Source organism: Kogia breviceps, chromosome 12 (genome assembly GCF_026419965.1).
Source record: "Kogia breviceps isolate mKogBre1 chromosome 12, mKogBre1 haplotype 1, whole genome shotgun sequence".
In the NCBI taxonomy this organism is placed as follows: Eukaryota; Metazoa; Chordata; class Mammalia; order Artiodactyla; family Physeteridae; genus Kogia; species Kogia breviceps.
Genome location: NC_081321.1, coordinates 2141165 through 2163230, shown reverse-complemented (window position 1 = coordinate 2163230; position 22066 = coordinate 2141165). Strand labels below are relative to the sequence as shown.

Below are 22066 nucleotides of genomic sequence, written 5' to 3'. Positions count from 1 at the left end.
ACTCTGAACTACACACACACACACACACACACACACACACACACACACACACACACACACACACGACACCACCCACCTCCAATCAGAATGAGTATTTGGTAAATAGAAAGAGCCAATAATGCTGATGGAAGGTTGTCTGGGTGTTGTTTTCACTGTCCCCTGCAAGATGAGAGCAGCCCGCTTCTGGAATTCTGTCTCAGTCCCACCCATTTCACACCCACACCAGCTTCACACGGCGTTGTTCTCTCCTCAGGGCCCTGGCATGGCAAGGAAGTTCTCCGCACCTGGTCAGCTGTGCGTCTCCATGACCTCAACCCTGGGTGGCTCCGCCCCCATCTCTGCAGCATCCGCTACCTCTCTAGGCCACTTCCCCAAGCCCATGTGCCCCCCACAGCAGTACGGTTTCCCAGCCCCGCCCTTTGGCACGCAGTGGAGCGGCACGGGCGGCCCAGCAACACAGCCACTTAGCCAGTTCCAACCTGTGGGAACTGCCTCCTTACAGAACTTCAACATCAGCAACTTGCAGAAGTCCATCAGCAACCCCCCAGGTTCCAACCTGAGGACCACTTAGACCTGTAGAGGCGCTAATGGAGTAGATTCGGGGGCAGGAGGTGGGATGCTGAGGGGCAGGTGGGAGGGGGACGGGAAAGTAGCCTACATGCTAACTGCTCGCGCTGCATTGAACTGGTGATTTCTTGCCAGACAGGAACGTGTTTAGCACCGCTTAGAGCCCCCAGAGTGGAGAAAATCTCCCTCTGCTTTCACCATTTATTGGCGTGGGATGAGAAGGAAAGAAAGAGCAGGTTTCTTGTGTATGCTTTGTTCTCTCTCCCCAACAGTGAGCGCTCGGAAAGAGAATCGTGTTGATCAGAAAGCTTCTAGAGAGCTCAGCGGAAAAGCAAAGCCCATCTGCGTTCTCAAGTAGTGGGGCTCTTAAATCTTCGTACCCAGCCCAAGTCCCTTATCCCCTCAAGAACATAAACTGCAAGACAAAAAATTAAACTATTGGGCTCTCTCCTACCCTCTCCCGACCCCGGCCAATCTTTAGAACCCAGTGAAAACACCAGGGGACTGAGGTTTCAACCCTTTCTTACGATAGGTCATTAGTGCTTTAGCAAATGATATTCGCAGCTTTGACTGCAGCATTAGCCATTAGGAAAAAAAAAAAATTAAGTTCCCTGCGGACATGTAACTTTGCCATCAGTTTTGATGTGGAAACACTGTGATATATAAATGTTGTTGGACAACAGTAGTTTTAAGAGTAAGATATGAAAGGTTTAAAAAGTTGAAAAAAGCTAGCTAGCTCTGTCCTTCACCTGTTGAGACTTTACTTTCTCCTTTGTATTTCCATCGTATTAGATAAATAAATGTGAATGTAAAATTGTATAAATTACTGTACTTGAATACTCTGTTCTCCCAGTATTGCTTGCTGGATGTTTTAGTGCCTTGGACTTCTATTGCTTCTGCCGTTAACATCAACTTCTCATCAGACCCCAGTCAGCAAAGGGCGTATGGAAGGAAACCTTGGGTCCATGTGACCCAGCAGTGGATTATGCAATAAGGAAATTGAAAGAAATTGAAAGAGTATTTTTTTTTCAAGTCATTCAACAATTTTGTCTAGAGCAGGTGTAAGATGAGCAGGTGAGAAGTTGACAGTAGTGGTTAAAAGCAGAAAACTGTTTCAGGACAGGTGAGGAGGGGTGTTGTCACAAAATCGGGCAATTTACAAGATTGAGCGTGGTAAGCGATAAGTGATGAAAGAAAAAGAAAGACTACAGGATGGGAGAACAGACTTGTTTTGAAGATAGGTGATGCTTGGCCAGTGGCTGCCATAAGCCTTACTTACCTGAGCTGGGCTTGAGCAGAGGAGACCTGGAAGAAATGGCTGAATATAAAGGCAAGGGCACGGGAGAGCGGGGGGCACTAGTTGTTAAGCTGGGAAATGTGATAGTGAAATGTCACAGATGGAGAACGTTGCTCTAAGAAAAATTTGGATTGCTTTCCTCTTGGTGCAAATGTACCGTGTATTTCTCAGCTTGGGGTACTGTAGTTTGTGGAAAGTGGACCCACATCTGAATTAAGCATTGTAGGAAAGAATGCTTATTCTTACCCACTTCCTATATAATGTCCAAATGGTTGCAGGATCATAATCTCTTGCGCCACCTTATTTCTAGAATTGCAGCTGATATTCTCACGTTCTCTGTAAACATATTCCCCTGAAGTAATAATAACTGCAACCAACCAGTATTATTTAGTGCTGTGCCTAGTTGTAATGGGCAGTTCTGTTACTTTCAGAATTTTCAGGAAATACCCTCCTCATTGCCTGAGTTTGGGATCTCTGTTCTCCCAGAAGGTGGGGAAAGAAGCCAGGACTCTTAATTTTGGGGTGCTTCTTGACTCTTGAGCTGGGAAACTGACCTATTTCCAACCTCTTACCCACCTCAGTGGCACATCCCAGGAATCCCTATGACAGGAAGAGCCTGGATGGCTGTCCTGTCCTCTGTTGGTCGTTTTCTTTATGAAGTTAGCCGAGACCCCAAAGATGCAGATGAGAGCTGAAGGTTTTAGGAAAAAGGTAGAAATGAAAAGCGCAGGCGTTCCGAGCTTTGCTTCGAAACTGTTTACTTACTTCTTCTCTGCTTATAATCCTTGGGAGATGACAAGAGTCAGGACAGAACAAGAAACGCCGAGGAAGTGGGGAATGGTGGACCCCTGGGCAAGGAGGCAGGGCTTTGCAGCCAAGAGGAGCCAGAGTGCGGCACGTGACTGTTTTGTTTCTTTGGTTTAGTCACTTTGAGATCTCTTCACTCACAGGTGGAAAGTAAGAACTGCTTTTATTTACTGTTGATTTTTTTCCCTCCTGTGGATGAAGTAACTGAAGCCTAGAGGAATGAGCCTAGTGCTACTGACTGTTTAAATTATTTCCGTGTTAATAGCGCACTTTGAGTGTCTTCTTCCACATTAAAAAAGTTCTTTCTGAATTATAAGTGTTTTCCTTACATTATTTAACAATGTACACTGTTTAAAAAAACACAGACTAAATTCAAACCTTGGGGATTCTCGGCAGCCCGTCAACCCGTGAGTTTGGGATAAACCCTGGGGGTCGCGCTTTCTGCTTCTGTTTGTTACCTTTGTAGATGAAACCATTCAAATAAACCAAACTTGCTTTTCTTGAGCTGTGGGGGTTTCATTTTCAGCACATGCCTTTTTCGTGATCTCATTAGCTCTGATTTGACTTGTGTGCAATTTATAACTGGATTCCTATCTCCAGGACCTTTTTTTTTTAACAGCAGTTCTGACCTGAACTAAGATGCTGCAGACAGGCAAGATACATTTTCTGAAGACCACGGTAAGGATATCAAAATCAGAAGATGAATCTATGCCCAAAGCTGTGCAGCTCAGGTGAGGCGGAGGGAGGTCAGGGAAAGCCCTGCTCGTCTTCCAGAGGCGCAGTGGTGGCCTAGGGGCACAGCTCCCCACAGATGGGCCTGTGCTCCAACAAACTCAAGACTGGGGACAAGGCCCAGCCCAGAATGCCCTTAAAAAGTAAAACTGCACACTCATTAGTTGGGGGAAAGGATTATGAAACATCTAAACACGAAGAGAATTTATGTTAAGGTGGTATCTGATAATTGCACATCTCAAATAGCTAAACAGCTGCTTATGTCACGCAGATTTTGGGGGTTTTCCAGTACATATAAACGTTTACACTATAGCCTGTTATGTCTGCAATAGCATTATATCTAAAACAGTATATACCTTTTTTTTGAAAGAATATATTTTAAAAATATATTTATTTATTTACTTGGCTGCACCGGGTCTTAGTTGTGGCATGCAGGACCTAGTTCCCTGGCCATGGATCGAAACCGGGGCCCCCTTTGGGAGTGTGGACCACCAGGGAAGCCCTAAAACAATATATACTTTAAAATGCTGTTGGGAAAATGCTCAACACAGGGTTGCCAAAAACCTTCAATTTGTTTAAAAAAAAAAAAAAAAATCTGCGAAGTGCAATAAAAAGTTACGCCTGTTATTTTGTTACAAAGTAGGATTTTATTTTGCTTTCTTAAAAATGCCTTTTCTTTGGTCTTAGATGACTTCCTTATTAGGAAAAAATGGAGGTAGTTTCATGATGAGCCTGTAAATGACATTGTTGCAGATGAGTGGCAGCGAAAGGGGTCAGAGGGCGCCGAGTGACCTTGTACCGCCGGCCGCCGTGGGGGCTGGTGCGCGGGGAGGGCGGCCCCCGTGATTCCTGGAATCTCTGCCTTGTTTAACATAAAAGCTTAGGAATAAATAGTGAAGAGCCAAAGAAAAGTTGTCTGTCTGTTTAATCTCCGCAGGGCTTCCCAAGCTGCCCAGCTTGATGTGCGTGCGTCAGGTTCCAATAGTGAACTCCTCTGGCGAAGCTGAGCACGACGCAAGGTGAAGCCCCGGAGGTAAAGCTCACTCCCTCGGAACGGTGAGTCGTGTCATGACCAAGAAGCGGTTTTTGAAAGTCCCTCTGTGACAGAATCCAGTGAGGTGAACGGAGCCTTGGTCAAGATGGATCCAATTTCCTTTTCTTTGTGTCCTGGTTCTTCCTGTATGAATCACCGTCTCCTACGGAAGAGAAAACTGTTCACATACAGCTGCCATGATTTAAAAGTAAGGAATAAACTGACAGCTAATAACTTCTGAATTGTATTAGTTAACTGTCCTACTTTAAACTAAAGGCCAAGAATGAAAATTGTTATGAGGGGGACAGGTCCCTCTGTTAACACTAGACCAAGCTGCAGTAGAGATCATGACGGGCCTGCTTTTAAGAGGAAAGCTGTTAACGCAGCCACGCTTCAGTGTCCCACTACTATCCGCTAGAAAGAGCTGCACCTCAAGTCAGGACCCCAAGGAAGACGTGCGACTCTTAATCCAGTTACACTCCATTTTCTCAGACTGCTGCTGCTCTGGCGTGAGGCCCCTCCGACTGCTTGAAATGGAATGTCATTCTTTAAGATTCAGAGGATTATACCCAGGTTCTCCCTTCCATTTCTGCTCCTAAAACACTCTGCTACCTGTTATGTGTTGGTTAAGGTTGTAAGTTTGAAGGTGCCAGGGTCCAGATTTTGCCTGTGGATTCTGGTGGCAAAGGCTCTGTGGGGTCCTGTTCCAGGTCTCCATCTTGTTCTGCAGGACGGAGGTGGCACGGGCCTGTGGCGGTTCCGGTTTAGACAAGGGCTTGACCACACTGTCCCCTGCATCTAGAGCCATGTCCCACATTTCAAGACTGTCTGCAAGGACAGAGGTCACAAGCAAATGCAGCATCAACAAACGAGGTGCTGGAAAAATAACAGGTCGTGAGCAATGCTGTATCATGAGTACTCTATATGATGGCATTGGGAATTTCTCTTTCCCCAACCCGTGAAAGTACACCAGAGCCACTCTCGGGTCAGGACAGTAGAGGAGCTGCATGTGTGCTATCAGTCAGCACTTTCTGCAAAACCAACGGAAATGAAGATATTTATGCCTCTTTTGAAATGTATTTGTGACGACGGAAAGTATACAGCACAGTAACTTACAGACACTTGATAGGTATTTTACTGATTAGGACTGAAGTCATTCCTTTAGCCCTCCTGACCTGGAAGCACGTCTGTCTGGGTGAGCGGTTCTGAAGCAGCAGTTCCGGCAGGTGGCACCGGTGGCAGCGCTGCTGCAGAGAAAGGACAAAACCACGTAACCAAGCTGGGCCGGGGGCGGCCTTGGAAGTGCGTGCAAAGCCGCCTGGGGTTACACTCGTCGTCACGGCCAGCAGTAGAACTTGGGACCCTGCATCCTGGTCCTACCTACAGATCTATATAAAATAGGACTGACGATATTATATTCTTTCTTCTCATCAAACTGCGAAAGAAACCTGAGAAGTTTGTTTCTCCTTTAGCAGCAGAAACGGAAGTTACTGTCAGCCGTCTTGTCCAGTTTTTACTATTTGAAGCTATAACCCTCGATCAAACAAAATTTTAAGCAGAAATGAATATGTAAAACCAAGATGATGACTCTGTGATTCGGGGGGGCGGGGGGAAGTCCTGGAGATGACTCCTCCTCCACCCCTGACCCCCAGAGCTTCCGCGATGGTTTGGAAGCTAAAGACCTAGAATCATAATTCTTATTAAGAACATGCCCAGGGCTTCCCTGGTGGCGCAGTGGTTGAGAATCCGCCTGCCGATGCAGGGGACACGGGTTCGTGCCCCGGTATGAGCCTGCGCGTCCGGAGCCTGTGCCCCACAACGGGAGAGGCCACAACAGTGAGAGGCCCGCGTACCACAAAAAAAAAAAAAAAAAAAAAAGAACATGCCCAGCACAGTAAGTTTTTTGGGTTTTTTTTTTTCCCTACATTAACCTCAAGCCTGCCAGTGCTGAGGGGAATTATAAGGAAGTAAACATGAGGCAAGTCCTCTGAACCTTCTTGGTAATTTTTAGGGAGAAGCTGGGCAAAAATCCACTTGGTCTTTTCTTTGTTTCTAGTCTCTGAGAAAGACTCCAAGAAAATCTCTATCTACTACTCCCACTGAACCTGGACTTAAATAAAAAGTTCAGGGATAAAAAATTGCCAAAAACCCATTCTCTTCAAGCCCAACTTTGCTTTATGTTCAGAGACAGCTCAGGGGCTTCCCTGGTGGCGCAGTGGTTACGAATCCACCTGCCAGTGGAGGGGATACGGGTTCGAGCCCTGGTCCGGGAAGACCCCACACGCCACAGAGCAACAGTGCCCGTGCTCCACAACTACTGAGCCTGTGCTCTAGAGCCCGCGAGCCACAACTGCTGAGCCTGCGCTCTAGAGCCCGCGAGACACAACTACTGAAGCCCACGCACCTAGAGCCCATGCTCCGCAACAAGAGAAGCCACTGCAGTGAGAGGCCCGTGCAATGCAACGGAGAGGAGCCCCCGCTCGCCACGACTAGAGAAAGCCTGTGCACAGCAACGAAGACCCAGCGCAGCCAAAAGTTAAATAAATAAGTAAATAAATAAATAAATTTATTTTAAAAACTCAGAATGGCTTTCTCATGTACATGTGGCCAAAGTAACTGAGGCCACAAAAAGCTCTGTCCCCTGAGACGTCTAGTTCCAGGTTATGTCGGGGCCTGTCTCCTTCCCCCCAAAGACCAGTGTCTTCCTTCAGTCACGAGGAACGCAAGGCAGGACGCAACGGTTTGAGCCCGTGGCGGCCCGGTGCTGTGTGCGGACCCGACCTGCTGCAGAGTTGGGGGGGGGGGTAGCGTCGCCCCCAGAGCCCGTGCTCCGTCCTCTCACCAGGGCCTTGCTTCTCGGCGGGTGGGCCCGACGGGGCGTCCTGCTGCCGTTTCTCCATCTGCTCCCGGAACCGCTGCTGCAGCTGTCTTTGCCGGAGCTTCCGCTGGTACGTGGCATCGCTCTCTGTGGCAGTGGAGGTCGGGCTTCTGCATCGGGAGAGCAACAGGGAGGCGAGTTCCTGAGTTAACTGGTGAGCAGCAACACACGGTCCCCAGGGGAGCACACGGCCGGCCAGCGCGCCGGCTCTGACGTGAGAGCAGGAGTGGGAGGTGGGGGAGACACCTGGGAAGGAGCAGGGGCGGGGAGGGCACGCGGCCGCACCCAGAGCTGCTGTCCTCGTCCCCCGTGTCACGACGTGGTGGCTTGGTCTGCAAGGGGACGTCACCTCCTGTGGTTTGGGGGGGGTCCCAGAGCCAGGTTCTGTCGGCAGCTGCTATATCTGGCTTGTTCCACAGACGGTTCAAAGTCTTGTCTCTTTGCTTTAGTTAAGTCCACTTCAAGAGGCAGCTAATGAGGGGAAAAAAAGAGGAGAAGATTTCTTCCAAGTGCTCTTCCCCTTCCTCAAGGGTCTAGACACCTGAAAAATGGCATTTCACGATCCTTTATCCATCATTCCTTCTAGGTCCTAAGAAGCTGGGACAAGGGATCCATAAGTTCAAGTCATTTTAATTATATGAGGAATAAAACAATTTCATTTTCCACCTATGCCATTCGGTACTAATGAAGTTTTGATAAGAAGGGATCATACTTCAGTTTTCATTTAGGGCAAATGCTCTGTAAAATCTAATTTGAATCTTCTCTTGGCATCTGGATCTGATGCCGTCTACTTTTTTTTTTAATGGAAATGATCACACATCTTCACACTACAGAAACCCAGAGATTTTTCACTTGGGAGAACTTCTCTCTCAATTAATAATATGATGTTGATGGAATAAAGGAATATGAGGGATTGAGGTGACTACATTTTGGATAAAGATAACATGAAAATGAAAATTATACTGTGAAATTTTGTACTGACGTTGAGAAGTAAATAAGTTAAACAGAAATGAGCTTATGCAGGGAGTTCCCTGGTGGCCTAGTGGTTAGGATTCTGGGCTTTCATTGCTGTGGCCAAGTTCATTCAATCCCTGGCCAGGGAATTGAGATCATCCTGCAAGAAGCATGGCACTGCCAAAAAAAGAAACAAAAAAAAAGAGAAATGAGTTTATGCTACGACATGGCTGAACCTTGAGGACGTGCTGCTCAGTGAAGCAGGCCAGCCACAAAAAGACAGACAAGAGATGACTCCACTGACGTGAGGCCCTCAGAGTAGCCAGACCAAAGAGACCAAGTAGATGGTGCCCAGGGCTGTGTGGAGAGGGGTGCTGGCATCATGTTTAATGGGTCCGGAGTTTCAGTTAGAAAAGAGCTACAGAGGTGGATGGTGGTGATGAGTATCCCACATTATGAATGTATTTAGTGCCCCTGAACTGTATGTACCCTTACAATGTCCAAGATAGTACATTGTGTTAGGTATGTTTTACCACAATAAAAGAAATTGGGGGAAAAATGAGCACTGAAAAAAATTTACAAGACTGACGTTGCTAAGTGCTATTGAATGTATAGAATAATTGGAACTCATACACTGCCAGGTGGGAGTGTGAGTTAGTACAACCATACTGGAAACTGGAAGAATCTACTAAAACTAGGCATATGCCCAGCCCTCTGAGCTGACCCAGTAGTTCCCAAGGTAAATGGGTGAGTATGTGCACCAAGAGGCGCACAGGAACGCTAACAGCAGCCCCGGATGCAAAACAACCAAAGGCTATGAAAACCTCAAATGTCTATCAAGTCAGGGTGGGAAAGGCAACTGTGGTAGACTCATGCAACAGAGAAGATACAGCAGTGAGGGTGCTACTACCTGTGCAGTAAGAGTGAATCTCGCACACGTGTGGAATGAAAGCCAGACACAAAACAGTTCGTCCCGTTTGATCCCCAAAAGTATGCAACGGTCAACACTAACCTATGTTGTCCAAAGTGGTTCTCCTCAGTAATGATGAGAAGGGGAGGGGTTGGCAGCAACTGCAAGGGGTACACAATTGAGACATTCTGGGACATGGGGATGCTCCACCGTGACTCAGATGCTGGTTATGTGGGTGTGTCTGGTCTTAGAATTCATCAGGCTGAACATTTATGATGTGTGCATTGTCTGCATGTCTATATGAGCTTTTTAATACTTCAGTCACTTTTTATAAAGCATAAACTGTACAATCCCATTATGTGAAGTTCAAAAACAGGAATAAATCTGAGACTAGAAGGCAGAACAGTAGTTACTTTTGAAAAGATAAAATCAAGGTAGTGAATGGGAGGGGGCAAAATGACGTCCTGGAGTGCTGATAATATTCTGTTTCCCTGTCTGGTTTGTAAATAGCTGTGTTCACTTCTAAAAATTCATCAGGCTGTGCCATTATGATGTATGCAGTTTTCTATATATATGTTGCACTTTGTTTAAAAAATTCATTAAAAGAAAAAAGCGACAAAGAAATGGAGAGTGACGTCAGCATACAGCAGACCAGAAGCTCCAAGTCTCTCTCACAGAGACACCAAACTGACAGCAGTACACAGACCAGATACCTCTGTAAGAACCCCAGTGGCCAGGTGAGAGGCTACAGCACTCAGGCCAACATAAAACCCAGACAAGATTCCAGCCAAGGAGGGAGCAAAGTTCACGGCGTTCTGCATGCCTGCCTGCCCATGGCCCTTCCCCTGCCCGTCTGGCATAGAGCAGTACAAGCAGAGGAAACCTCCCACACTGGGGCTCTTCCCTCTGGATGGAAACAAAAGAGTGAACTGTGCGTCTGAAGTTCTGGGGGGTCGTCTGGAGGCTGCCCAAGGCACTGGTGTCTGTCTCACCTGACGAAATGCTGACAGAATCAGGAGCAGAGTTTGAAAGTCACTAAAAACAGAGGCGAGCACCACAGCACGTAAGAGCTGCAGTTCTGCAGTCAGACGCCAGAAGGAGCGGGAGACTGTAAGAGACCCGAGAGGTCCTAGAACCTCCGGCTGGGCTGACTGGCACAGATCTTCCCCTGCACAAAGCCAGCAGAGAAAGACTGGGAGAGGTGGTGGTTTTCTCAAATGCTCAAATCTCAGCAAAAGATCACATATAAAGAAACAGGGAGACATGGCCCAAAGGAACAAAATGAAACTCAAAAAAATGACCCTGAAGAAATGAAGTGCTATGAGCTGCCTGACAAAGAAACTAAAATAACTCAAGGATGCTCAATGAACTAGGAGATCACAGATAGACAGCTCAATGAAATCAGGAAAGTGATGATGTATATACAAAATGAGAGTATCAACAAAGAGAAATGAAAACCAAGAAGCAAGCAAATTCTGGAGCTGAAAAATTCACTGGAGGCAAATTCTACATCGGACATGATCAGGCAGAAGAAAGAATCAGCCAACTTGAAGACAGGTCATTTGAAAGCATCCATTCAGAGAAGCAAAAAGAAGAATGAAAAATGAGAGCTTAAAGGACTTATAAGGGCACTGTCATGCTACATAGTTTAAAAGTCTTAGGAGAAGAGAGATTACTGGTGAAAAACTTCCAAAATCTGAGGAAAGAAAAGATGTATAAATTCAATAAACTCAAAGAACTACATCTAGGATGAGCCCAAAGAGAACAAGGCATATTGTAATCAAAATGTCAAAAGTCAAAGGCAGTACAACAAAGAACTATCAGAAAGAGAAACTAAGAAAACAATCCTATTTACAATTGCATCAAAAAGAGTAAAACACCTAGGAATAAATTTAACCGGAGAGATGAAAGACCTGTACTCAGAAAACTAGAAGACACTGATAAAAGAAAGAGGTGGATACAAATAATGGAAAGATATCCCATACTCATGAAGTGCAAGAGTCAATATTATGAAAGTGTCTATACCCAAAGCAATCTACAAATTCAGTGCAATCCATATCAAAATTCCAAAGGCATTTTTCACACAAATAGAACAATCCTAAAATTTGAATGGAACCAGAAAAGACCCTTAATAACCAAAGCAATCCTGAGAAGAACAAAGCTGGAGGCATCACACCTCCTCATTTCAAACTACCTAACAAAGCTCTAGAAATTAACAGAATGGTATTGGCACAAAAACAGACATAGATCAATGGAACAGAATAGAGAGCCCAGAAATAAACCCACACATACATACATGGTCAATTAATTTATGACAAAGGAGCCAAAAATATGGAATGGGGAAATGACAGTCTATTCAACAAAACTGTAAGAAACTGGAGAGTAGGGACTTCCCTGGTGGCACAGTGGTTAAGAATCCACCTGCCAATGCGGGGGGCACGGCTTTGAGCCCTGGTCTGGGAAGATCCCACATGCTGCAGAGCAACTAAGCCCGTGCACCACGACTACCGAGCCTGCGCTCTAGAGCCCACAAGCCACAACTACTGAGCCCGTGCGCCACAACTACTGAAGCCCGTGCACCCAGAGCCCGTGCTCCGCAACAAGAGAAGCCACCACAATGAGAAGCCCGCGCACCGCAACAAAGAGTAGCCTACGCTCGCCGCACCTAGAGACAGCCTGTGTGGAGCAACGAAGACCCAACGTAGCCAAGAATAAATAAATTTATTAAAACAAAAACAAAAGAACTGGACGGTCACATGCAAAAGAATTAAACTGGACCACTTACACCATACACAAAAATTAACATTGGATTAAAGACCTGAAACCATAAAACTCCTAGAAGGAAACATAGGCAGTAAGCTCCTTGACAGTGGTCTTGATGGTAATTTTTTTGTATTTGACACCAAAAAGCGAAGACAACAAAAGCAAAAATAAACAAGTGGGACTATATCAAACTAAAAAGCTTCTGACAGCAAAGGAAACAAAGTGAAAAGGCAACCTACTGAATGGGAGAAAAAGTCTGCAAATGATATAACTGATAAAGCATTAACATTCAAAACATATAAAGAATTCATACAACTCAAAAGCAAAACCAGGGCTTCCCTGGTGGCACAGTGGTTGAGAGTCCGCCTGCCAATGCGGGGGACGCGGGTTCGTGCTCCGGTCCAGGAGGATCCCACATGCTGTGGAGTGGCTGGGCCCATGAGCCATGGCCGCTGAGCCTGTGCGTCCAGAGCCTGTGCTCCGCAACGAGAGAGGCCACAGCAGTTAGGGGCCCGCGTACCGAAGGAAAAAAAAAAAAATCAAAATCAAAACAAAACAATCCAATTAAAAAATGGGCAGAAGATCTGAATAGATATTCTTTCAAAGAAGACATACAGGTGCCCAACAGGTACATAAAAAGATACTCAACATCACTCACCATCAGGGAAACGAAAATCAAAACCACAATAAGATAGCACCTCACACCTGTCGAGACAGCAAGTGCTGGTGAGAATGTGGAGAGAAGGGAACCCTTGTGCACTGCTGGTGGGACTGTAAACTGGCGTAGCCACTATGGGAAAAACTATGGAACACAGTTTCCTGAATAAATTAGAAACTAGAAATAATAATTATAATAATAAATTAGAAAATAGAACTACCATATGATGCAGCAGTTTCACCTCTGGGTATTTATCCAAAGAAAAGAAAAACAGTAACCCAGAAAGACATGCTCCCCCATTTTCACTGCAGCATTATTTATAACAGCCAAGACATGGAAGCAACCTAAATGTCCACTGATAAAGAATGTAGTATATATATCTACAACAGAACATTATTCAGGCATAAAGAAGAAAATTTTGCCATTTGCAACAACATGGATGGATCTTGAGGACAATTTGCTAAGTGAAATAATTCAGAGAGAAAAATAAATACCATATGATCTCAGTTATATGTGGAATCTAAACAAACAAACAAATAAAAACTGAGCTCATAGATAAAGAGAACAGACTGGTGGTTGCCAGGGGTGGGGGGTGGACAAAATGGGTGAAGGGAGTCAAAAGGTACAAACGTCCTGTTATAAAATAAATAAGCTCTGGGGATGTAATGTACAGCGTGGTGACTATAGTCAATAACACTGTATTGTATATTTGAATGTTGCTAAAAGAATAGATCTTAACAGTTCTCATCGTAAAAGAAACTGCACCTATGTGTGGTAATGGATGTTAACTAGACTTATTGTGGTGATCATCTTGCAATATATAAAAATACCGAATCATTATGTTGTACAATTGAAACTAATATAGGCATACCTCAAAGATATTGCAGGTTTGGTTCCAGACCTCCACAATAAAGCAAATATAGAAATAAAGCAAGTCACACAATTTTTTTGGTTTCTTAGTGCATAGAACAGTTGTTTACACTATACTGTAGTATGTTAAGTGCGCAACAGCATTATGTCAGGAAAAAGCAATGTACATACCTTAATCAAAAAATAATTTATTGCTAAAAAATGTCAACCATCACCTGACAATGCAGTTGCCACAAACCTTCAATTTGTAAAAAATGCAATTATCTGTGACGTGCAATAAAATGAAGCACTATAAAACAAGGTATGCCTGTAATGGTGTATGTCAATTATATCTCAATTTTTTAAAAAAAGTCAAACAGAAATCTTGAAGACAGCAAGAGAAAAAGCAAATCATCACATACTGGAGAGCCTGCCTAAGATTATCAGATTTCTCAGCAGAACTCTTACAGGCCAAAATGGAGTGGGATGATATATTCTAAGTCCTGAAAGAAAAAAAACTTAGCCAAGAATAGTGTATCCAGCAAAAGTATCCTTCAAAAATGGAGAAACTAAGATTTTTTTCAAATAAACAAAAGCAGAGGGAGTTCATTACCACTGGACTTGCTCTACAACCAATGTTAAAGGGAGTCCTTCGAACTGAAACAAAAGGATGCCGGGCAGCAACATGAAAATAAAAAGTTCTCCAGTAAAGGTAAATACACGGACAAAAACAGTAACCTGTATCATTATAATTTTGGTACATGGAATTTAAATGAAGAAAACCATTAAAATTGTATAATGAATACAGATATTAAATGTAAAACCATTAAAACTTTTATAACTATCAGTCTATGTTAGTGGACATACAATAATATGAAGATGTAATCTGTAACATCAATAACCTAAAAGTGAGGTTGTAAAGGACTAGAGTTTTTGTATGCAATTCAAGTTATCAGTTTAAAATAGAATGTTATAACTTTAAAATGTTTTATATAATTGTAGTGGTAACCATGAATAAAATATCTATAGGATATACACAAAAGTAAATAAGAAGGGAATCAAATATGTTACTACCAAAAAAATCAACACAACGCAAAGGACAGCAGTAAGAGAGGAAAGAAGGGACCAAAAAAAAAAAAAGCTAAGCTACAGGACATACAGAAAACAATTAACAAAAATGACAATACTAAGCCCTTCCCTATCAATAATAAATGTAAATGGATCAAACTGCCCAACCAAAAGCCATAGATTGGCTGGATGGATTCAAAAAACAAGATACAACTACATACTTCCTACATTAGACTCACTTCAGATCTAAAGACATAACACAGGCTTAAGGTGAAAGGATGGAAAAAGATATTCCATGTAAACGGTAACCAAAAGGGAGCAGAGGGGGGCTATACTAATATAAGAAAAAAATAGACTTTAAGTCAAAAACTGTTACAAGAGACAAAAGAGGACATTCTATAATAATAAAAGGGTCAATTAACTGTGAAGCTATAACAATTATAAATACTTATATACCAAACATCAGAGCTCCTAAATATATAAAGCAAACTTTGACAGAATTGAAAGGAGAAATACACAGCAAGCAATAATAGTAGAAGACTTCAGTACCCTGCTTTCAGTAATGGATAGAACAAAACAGAAGGTCAGTAAGGAAACAGAAGATTTGAACACTATAGACCATATGGACCTAAGACATATAGAGAATATTTCACCCAACAACAGCAGGATATACATTCTCCTTAAGTACAAATGGAACGTTCTCCAGGAGAGACCACATGTTACGCTACAAAACAAGTCTTAAATTGAAGAAGACAGAAATTATACCAAAAAAAACTTTGCTGATCACAGTGGAATGAAACTGGAAATCAGTGGCAAAAGGAAAAATGGAAAATTCACAAACGTGGAAATTAGTACTTTCTTAAGACAACCAATGAATGGGTCAAATAAATCACAATGGAAATTAGAAAATATCTTGAGACAAATGAAAATGAAAAGACAGCATACCAAAACTTACGGTATGTAGCAAAAGCAGTACTAACAGGGAAGTTTCTAGCTGACACACGCTAGAAGATAGGAAATAAAGCTTAGGGCAGAGATACATGAAATAGAGAACAGAAAAACAATAGGAAAAAAAGTCAACAAAACTGAGAGTTAGTTTTTTGAAAAGATCAACAAAATTGACAAACCCTTAGCTAGATTAAGAAAAAAAGAAGACTCAATAACTAAAATCAGAAGTGCAAGAAGGGACATTGCAATCGATGCCACTGAAATAAAAAAGATTATGAGAATACTATGAACAACTGTACATCAATGAATCAGATAGCCTAGAAGAAATGGATACATTCCTAAAACACACAACCTACCAAGACTGAATCATGAAGAAACAGAAATAGACCAGTAACTAGTAGAAGTGTATTAGTAAACAAAAACCTAACAACAACAACAACAACAAAAGCCCAGGACTAAATGGCTTCACTGGAAAATTCTACCAAACATTTAAAGAATTAACACCAACCATCAAACCCTTCCAAAAAACTGAAGAGGAGGGAACACTTCCAAGTTCATTCTATGAGGCCAGCATTATTCTGATACCAAAGCCAGACAAAAACACTATAAGAGGAGGTGGAAAAAAAGACACTACAAGAAAACTATAGACCAATATCCCTGATGAATATTGATGCAAAAACCCTCAATGAAATACCAGCTCACCAAATTAAACAGCACATTAAAAGTATTACATGCCATGACCAAGTGAGATTTATTCTTGAAATGCAAAGATGGTTCAACATACACAAATCAATCAATATGATCCATGAACAAAACCCACCTGTTCATCTAAATTGATGCAAAAAAAAATGACAAGATTCAATATTTTTTTCATGATAAAAACATTCAACAAATTAGCAATAGAAGGAAACAACCTCAACATGACAGAGGCCATATATGAAAAGCCTACAGTTAACATCATACTCAATGGTGAAGACTGAAAACTTTTCCTGGAAGATCAGGAACAAGGCAAGGATGCCCACTCTCACTACTTCTCAACATATTGGAAGTCCTAGCCAGAGCAATTAGGCAAGGAAAAGAAATAAAAGGAATCCAAATTGGAAAGAAAGAAGTAAAATTATCTCTGGTTGCAAATTACTTGATCTTCTATGTAGAAAACCCTAAAGACTCAACAAAAAAAACTGTTAGAATTAATAAACAAATTCAGCAAAGTTTCAGGATACAAAATCCACATAAATAACAGTTGTGTCTCTATACACTAATAATGAACAATCAAAAAATTAAGACAACAATTCCATTTACAATAGCATCCAAAAGAATAAAATACTTAGGAATAAACCTAACCAAGGTGAAAGACTTGTACACTGAAAACTATGGAACATTGCTGAAAGAAATTAAAGAAGACACAAATAGATGGAAAGATTTCCCATGTTCATGAACTGGAAGACTTAATATTGTTAAGATATGCATACTACCAAAGTGATCTACAGATTCAGTGTCATCCCTATCAAAATTCCAATGGCATTTTTTGCATAAATAAAAATACTTCATCTTAAAGTGTATAAAGAATCTCAAGGGACCTCAAATAGCAAAAATAATTCTGAAAAAAAAAACAAAAAAAAACAAAATTGGAGGACCTCTTGATTTCCAAACATATTACAAAGCTTCAATAATCAAAACAGTACGATACTGCCATAAAGACAGGTGCGTAGGTCAATGTAATAATACAGAAAGCCCAGAGATATATCCTCATGTATGACCGAATGATTGTCAGCAAGTGTGCCAAGACCACACAATGGGGAAAGGAGTCTCTTCAACAAATGATGATGGAAAAACTGAATGTCCACACGCAAAAAAAATGAAGTTAGACCTGTATCTTACATCATATACAAAAATAAATTCAAGATAGATTAAATACCTAAACATAAGACCCAAAACTATAAAACTCAAAGAAGAAAACACAGGGGAAAAACTTCATGACATTGAATTTGGCAGTGATTTCTTGGATATGACACCAAAATACAGGCAACAAAAAAATCAAAAATATACAAATGGAGCTATATCAAAGTTAAAAGGCAAGCTATGGAATGGGAAGAAACTTTGTAACCATATCTCTGATAAGGAGTTAATAGCCAGAATATATAAAGAACTCCTACAGCTTGACAACAAATAAATCAAATAGCCCAATTAAAAAATGGGCAAAGAACCTGAGTAGACATTTCTCCAAAGATGATACACAAATGGGCAATAAGCACACGAAAAGATGTTCAACATCACTAATCATCAGAGAGATTCAAATCACACTCATTAGGATGGCTACTATCAAAAAAACAGAAAATAACACATGTTGGCAAAGATGTGGAGAAATCAGAACCCTTGTGCATTGTTGGCTGAGTTGCAAAATAGTGCAGCCATCATAGAAAACAGTATGGAAGTTCCTTAAAAAATTTTTAAAAAGCCCACCATATGATCCAGCAACCCAACTGCTGGATATATATCCAAAATAACTGAAAACTGAGTCCTCAAGAGGTATTTGCACATCCATGGTCATTACAGCAGTATTCACAATAGCCAAGAGATGGAAGCAACCCAAATATCCATTGATAGATGAAGGGATAGAGAAAATGTGATATATTCATACAATGGAATATTACTCAGTCTTAGAAAGGAAGGAAATTCTGACACATGCTAAAACATAGATGAACCTTGAGGACATTATCCTAAGTAACATAAGCCAGTCACAGAAAGACATACACTGTATGATTGCACTTATATGAGGTATTTAAAATAGTCAAATTCATAGAAACAAAGTAGAATGGTGGTTGCCAGGGGCTGAAGGAAGGGGTAAAAGGGGAGTTGTTTTATGGGTACAGAGGTTTCCATGTTGTAAGTTCTGGAGATGTGTTTCACTATTGAACTGTACACTTAAAAATGGTTAAAATGGTAAATTTCATGTTATGTGTTTTTTACCACAATGTTTTAAAAAAAGAAAAAACTACAATATCCCTCATACAGGGCTTCCCTGGTGGCGCAGTGGTTGAGAATCCGCCTGCCAGTGCAGGGGACGCACTGGTTCATGCCCCGGTTGCCGCGGAGCTGCTGGGCCCGTGAGCCATGGCCGCTGAGCCTGCGTGTCCGGAGCCTGTGCTCCACAACGGGAGAGACCACGACAGTGAGAGGCCCGCGTACAGCAAAAATATATATATATATATTCCCTCATACATATAGATGCCGAAATCCTTAACAAAATATTGGCAAACTGAGTCCAATAATATGTAAAAAGGATTTAGAAGAAGGAAGGAAATGGAGTTTTTGACAGCTGCCAACTGACACACACCTCTATTAGGGGCAGCAAAAGAAAAAGAACCCCTCAAGTACCAGAGAGGGAAGGCTGCCCAGGGTGGCGGCACTGCAGGGACCCAAAGAACCACAGGCGAAGCAGCCACACTCCACCAGGCAACAGGAACGCTCCAGAGCCTGACTGGCCCAGGCGTGCTAAACTCCAGACCCCATTCTCCGGAGGCAAATGCGCAGATCACATGACCGGCAACTACAGAAACAAGGGAGATCTAAACATTAAAGACACCCGAGCTAAGGAGGAGCAGGAAGGTCGAATGGGTGAGGCTCTGTTTGTAAGAAATGGCAGTGGTGCCGCGAGGGGTCTGTGCTCCTGTCTCACAGACCACTGCCAAGCACCGCTCTCTCCACGTGAGAGACCAGTAACACAAATGCTCCGGGCCTTCAATTTCCTCACCGGTACAGTAAGGTAACTGGTTCCTGCTGGCTACCATGTGCAAAGACGTCTGAAATACACATCCCAGACCCTCTAAATAGCCAAGTCTTCACGTTTTCTCTCTCCATCGCCAAATACTCACTCATGACACAAGAGCATCATCAGTGCCACCTTTACTGCAACGCATCCCATTCCCCCACTTCTAACATACCTGGTGTGGAAGCTTGTTTAGTGACCTCAGATAGTCTTTGTCCAGAATACAATTTCCAAGTGCATTCCCGAAACTTCTAAGGGTAAGAAAAAAAAGGGGAACGGGGTTGAGAACGTTATATGTAAGTATCAGGGAACAGAGCTACAACCTTTGTACAAGCTGCTTCTCAACACAGCAGAGGAGATGGACGCTGACAAACATTCAGAAGTGCTCATTACGCGTCTGCATTAGGTTCTGAGAATTCAACGGTGAGCACGGCAGTCACAAACCCCTGCCCTCAGGACGGGCGGTGAGCCAGGAGGGCTGAGCGAGCGCCCACAAGATCCCGCTAGCTGTACCTCCCAGCGTGGGACACGAATTCCACAGCAGAGACTGTTTCCCAAGGACCGCTCCAATTCCCCAGTAATGGTGAGCACGCACACTTTAGGGGCACAGACCTCCATGACCAAAGCTCTTTACTTGGGGTATCTGGATTCCGCCACGGGTTATGGAATTGCAAATTTTTAGCGCATGTTTTACATGTATTTTTCTGGTGATTCAATTCTCAAAGGCATCTATGACCCCAAAAAAGGTTAAAAACCCTGCTCTATGAAACTAAGTTAACCATGTTACATAGACATAATGAAGAACTGTGTAGGTGTATTAAAGAGAACGAGGAAACAATCTGTGTGCTCGTGCGGAAAGGTCTCCAAGACACACTGCTGGTGAGAGGCGTGGGGAAGGCGAGGTCAAGTACGGAACAGAGAATACAGGGCCCCACCACTTATTCCCCAGAAAGTGGGCCCTCAGCGTAAAGCAGCACTGGGGAAAGACGGGAGAGAGCAGGAAAACAGGCTGCACAGGGCCAAGGTGGGAGGAAGCCTTATGTTATTTCGACTTTTGAACCACGTGGGTGTTATTACCCAGAGCCGAGAAGAACAGGATCTGCCTACCTCAGCGCTCGCTTCAGCCCATCGGTCACTGCCTCCTTCCTCGCCTTCTCCAAAGACAAGGCTTTGGACTTGAGGCCCTCGCTGACACCATAGCCCACGTCCTCATGATACGAACCATCCTGGGGACAGAAAAGGAGTTCAGGGTCCAGCGGGAGGAGCTGCAGCCCCGTCCCTGGCTGCAGAGCTCTCCTCTTCCTCAAGCATCAGTGTTCAAACTGGCTGGACGGAGCCCAGGGCCTGGAACACAGGCAGAGTTGCCGGAGTCCATTTCCAGGGCGGATCTGCCTAGAGAGTGCCTGCGCCCCAAGTGCAAGACAATTCTCCTTCCTCTTCTTCTTCACATCGCCAGGCACACACCCGACCTGCCCCACATGCTACTAAGACACGTCACCCACACTAGGAAAACCTCTGGGGCACCAAACCCAAATTCTGAAATATTATATTTAGCAGATTCTAATGACTGGATAGCAAATCCTCTCACAAGTCAGGTGGTACCTGTTTCTCGGCTTCTACCAAAAGTAAAGGTGGGCCCGATCAAGCTGTTAGCTGACAGAGCTGAGTATAATGTTTGATGATAGCATTGTGATTTCTGATATATAACTCAGAAGTAGTCAAAGAAATGAATGACACTATCACGAAACTCGTTCATTCTCAGTTTGTTTATGTGAATAAGGTTTTCGGTAGTATTTATAAAAATAAGTCAGAATAGAATTAATGCTAAATGTTTAGGAATAAGTAATATTAACTATGGATATACAAACTAACTGAATAGAAAAAAGCTCATCCATCTTATGAAGAAATGTATTTTCCATAAAATTTTATTAAATATAAATATTTTGATGTAGTTATGTTGTCTCTTCAACATAAACACAACTGACTAAATTGTATATTAATAGCACCTGTTATACCAATAGTAACTCAATCCAGAAGAAATTTCTCAATAGTTAGAGCCTTAAGGTCACTGGAAATTTATCCCCTATAATTTTTACATACATACGCACGCACGCACACACACACACACACACAAAGTATAATAAGGTTTGTTATTTTTGTGTGTGGTACGCGGGCCTCTCACTGCTGCGGCCTCTCCCGTTGCGGAGCACAGGCTCTGGACGCGCAGGCTCAGCGGCCACGGCTCACGGGCCCAGCCGCTCCATGGCACGTAGGATCCTCCCGGACCGGGGCACGAACCCGCGTCCCCTGCATCGGCAGGCGGATTCTCAACCACTGCGCCACCAGGGAAGCCCCTAAGGTTGTTATTAATAAAAGATTTTCAGTCATATATCTTATATTAGGATAAAAGCCAGAGAGGAAATGGAATGGAAATATGTGTTCAAGAAGAAACAACATAACATATCTGACGACCGAAGAATAACTTGCTCAAAAAAAAGATAAACAGGGACTTCCCCGGTGGTCCAGTGGTTAAAGCTCCATGCTCCTCCCAATGCAGGGGGCCCAGGTTCAATCCCTGGTTGGGGAACTAGATCCTGCATGCCGCAGCTAAAGACCCTGCATGCCACAACTAAGACCCAGCGCAGCCAAAGAAATAAATAAATATTTAAAAAGAGAGAAAGAAAAAGAAAAATAGCTTGCGCATGTATTTTTTAAAATGGATGGCAGCATTTAATCCTCTATGGTATTTTGAATACATTGGTACGTTAAAAAGATGTAACAGATTTATTTTAGAATGTAAAATTTTACAATATGCCAAAAAATACACCCTTAC

The 22066-nt window shown here is 43.0% G+C and overlaps 2 protein-coding genes across 45 annotated transcripts in view; one reads left to right on the top strand and one right to left on the bottom strand.

The window, feature by feature from the left end:
* The window catches only part of WNK1 (WNK lysine deficient protein kinase 1), a 135913-nt gene extending 132532 nt beyond the window's left edge, over nt 1-3381 (top strand). For 43 of the 44 annotated variants that reach the window (XM_067008482.1, XM_067008499.1, XM_067008493.1 and 40 more), the window contains one exon: nt 254-3175. In XM_067008482.1, the coding sequence (XP_066864583.1) occupies nt 254-571 (318 nt within the window). In that variant the 3' untranslated portion in view covers nt 572-3175. Of the gene's footprint in view, nt 1-253; nt 3176-3290 lie in introns of those variants that run through there. The other variant, XM_067008497.1, reaches the window with a different exon arrangement.
* A 1125-nt stretch (nt 3382-4506) lies between these two features.
* RAD52 (RAD52 homolog, DNA repair protein) overlaps nt 4507-22066 on the bottom strand; it is a 30026-nt gene continuing 12466 nt past the window's right edge. Inside the window, 10 exon segments of the mRNA XM_067008478.1 lie at nt 4507-4599; nt 4867-4963; nt 5049-5264; nt 5612-5683; nt 7279-7424; nt 7561-7603; nt 7606-7681; nt 7684-7785; nt 19409-19484; nt 20341-20459. Of these exon segments, the coding sequence (XP_066864579.1) occupies nt 4590-4599; nt 4867-4963; nt 5049-5264; nt 5612-5683; nt 7279-7424; nt 7561-7603; nt 7606-7681; nt 7684-7785; nt 19409-19484; nt 20341-20459 (957 nt within the window). The 3' untranslated portion in view covers nt 4507-4589.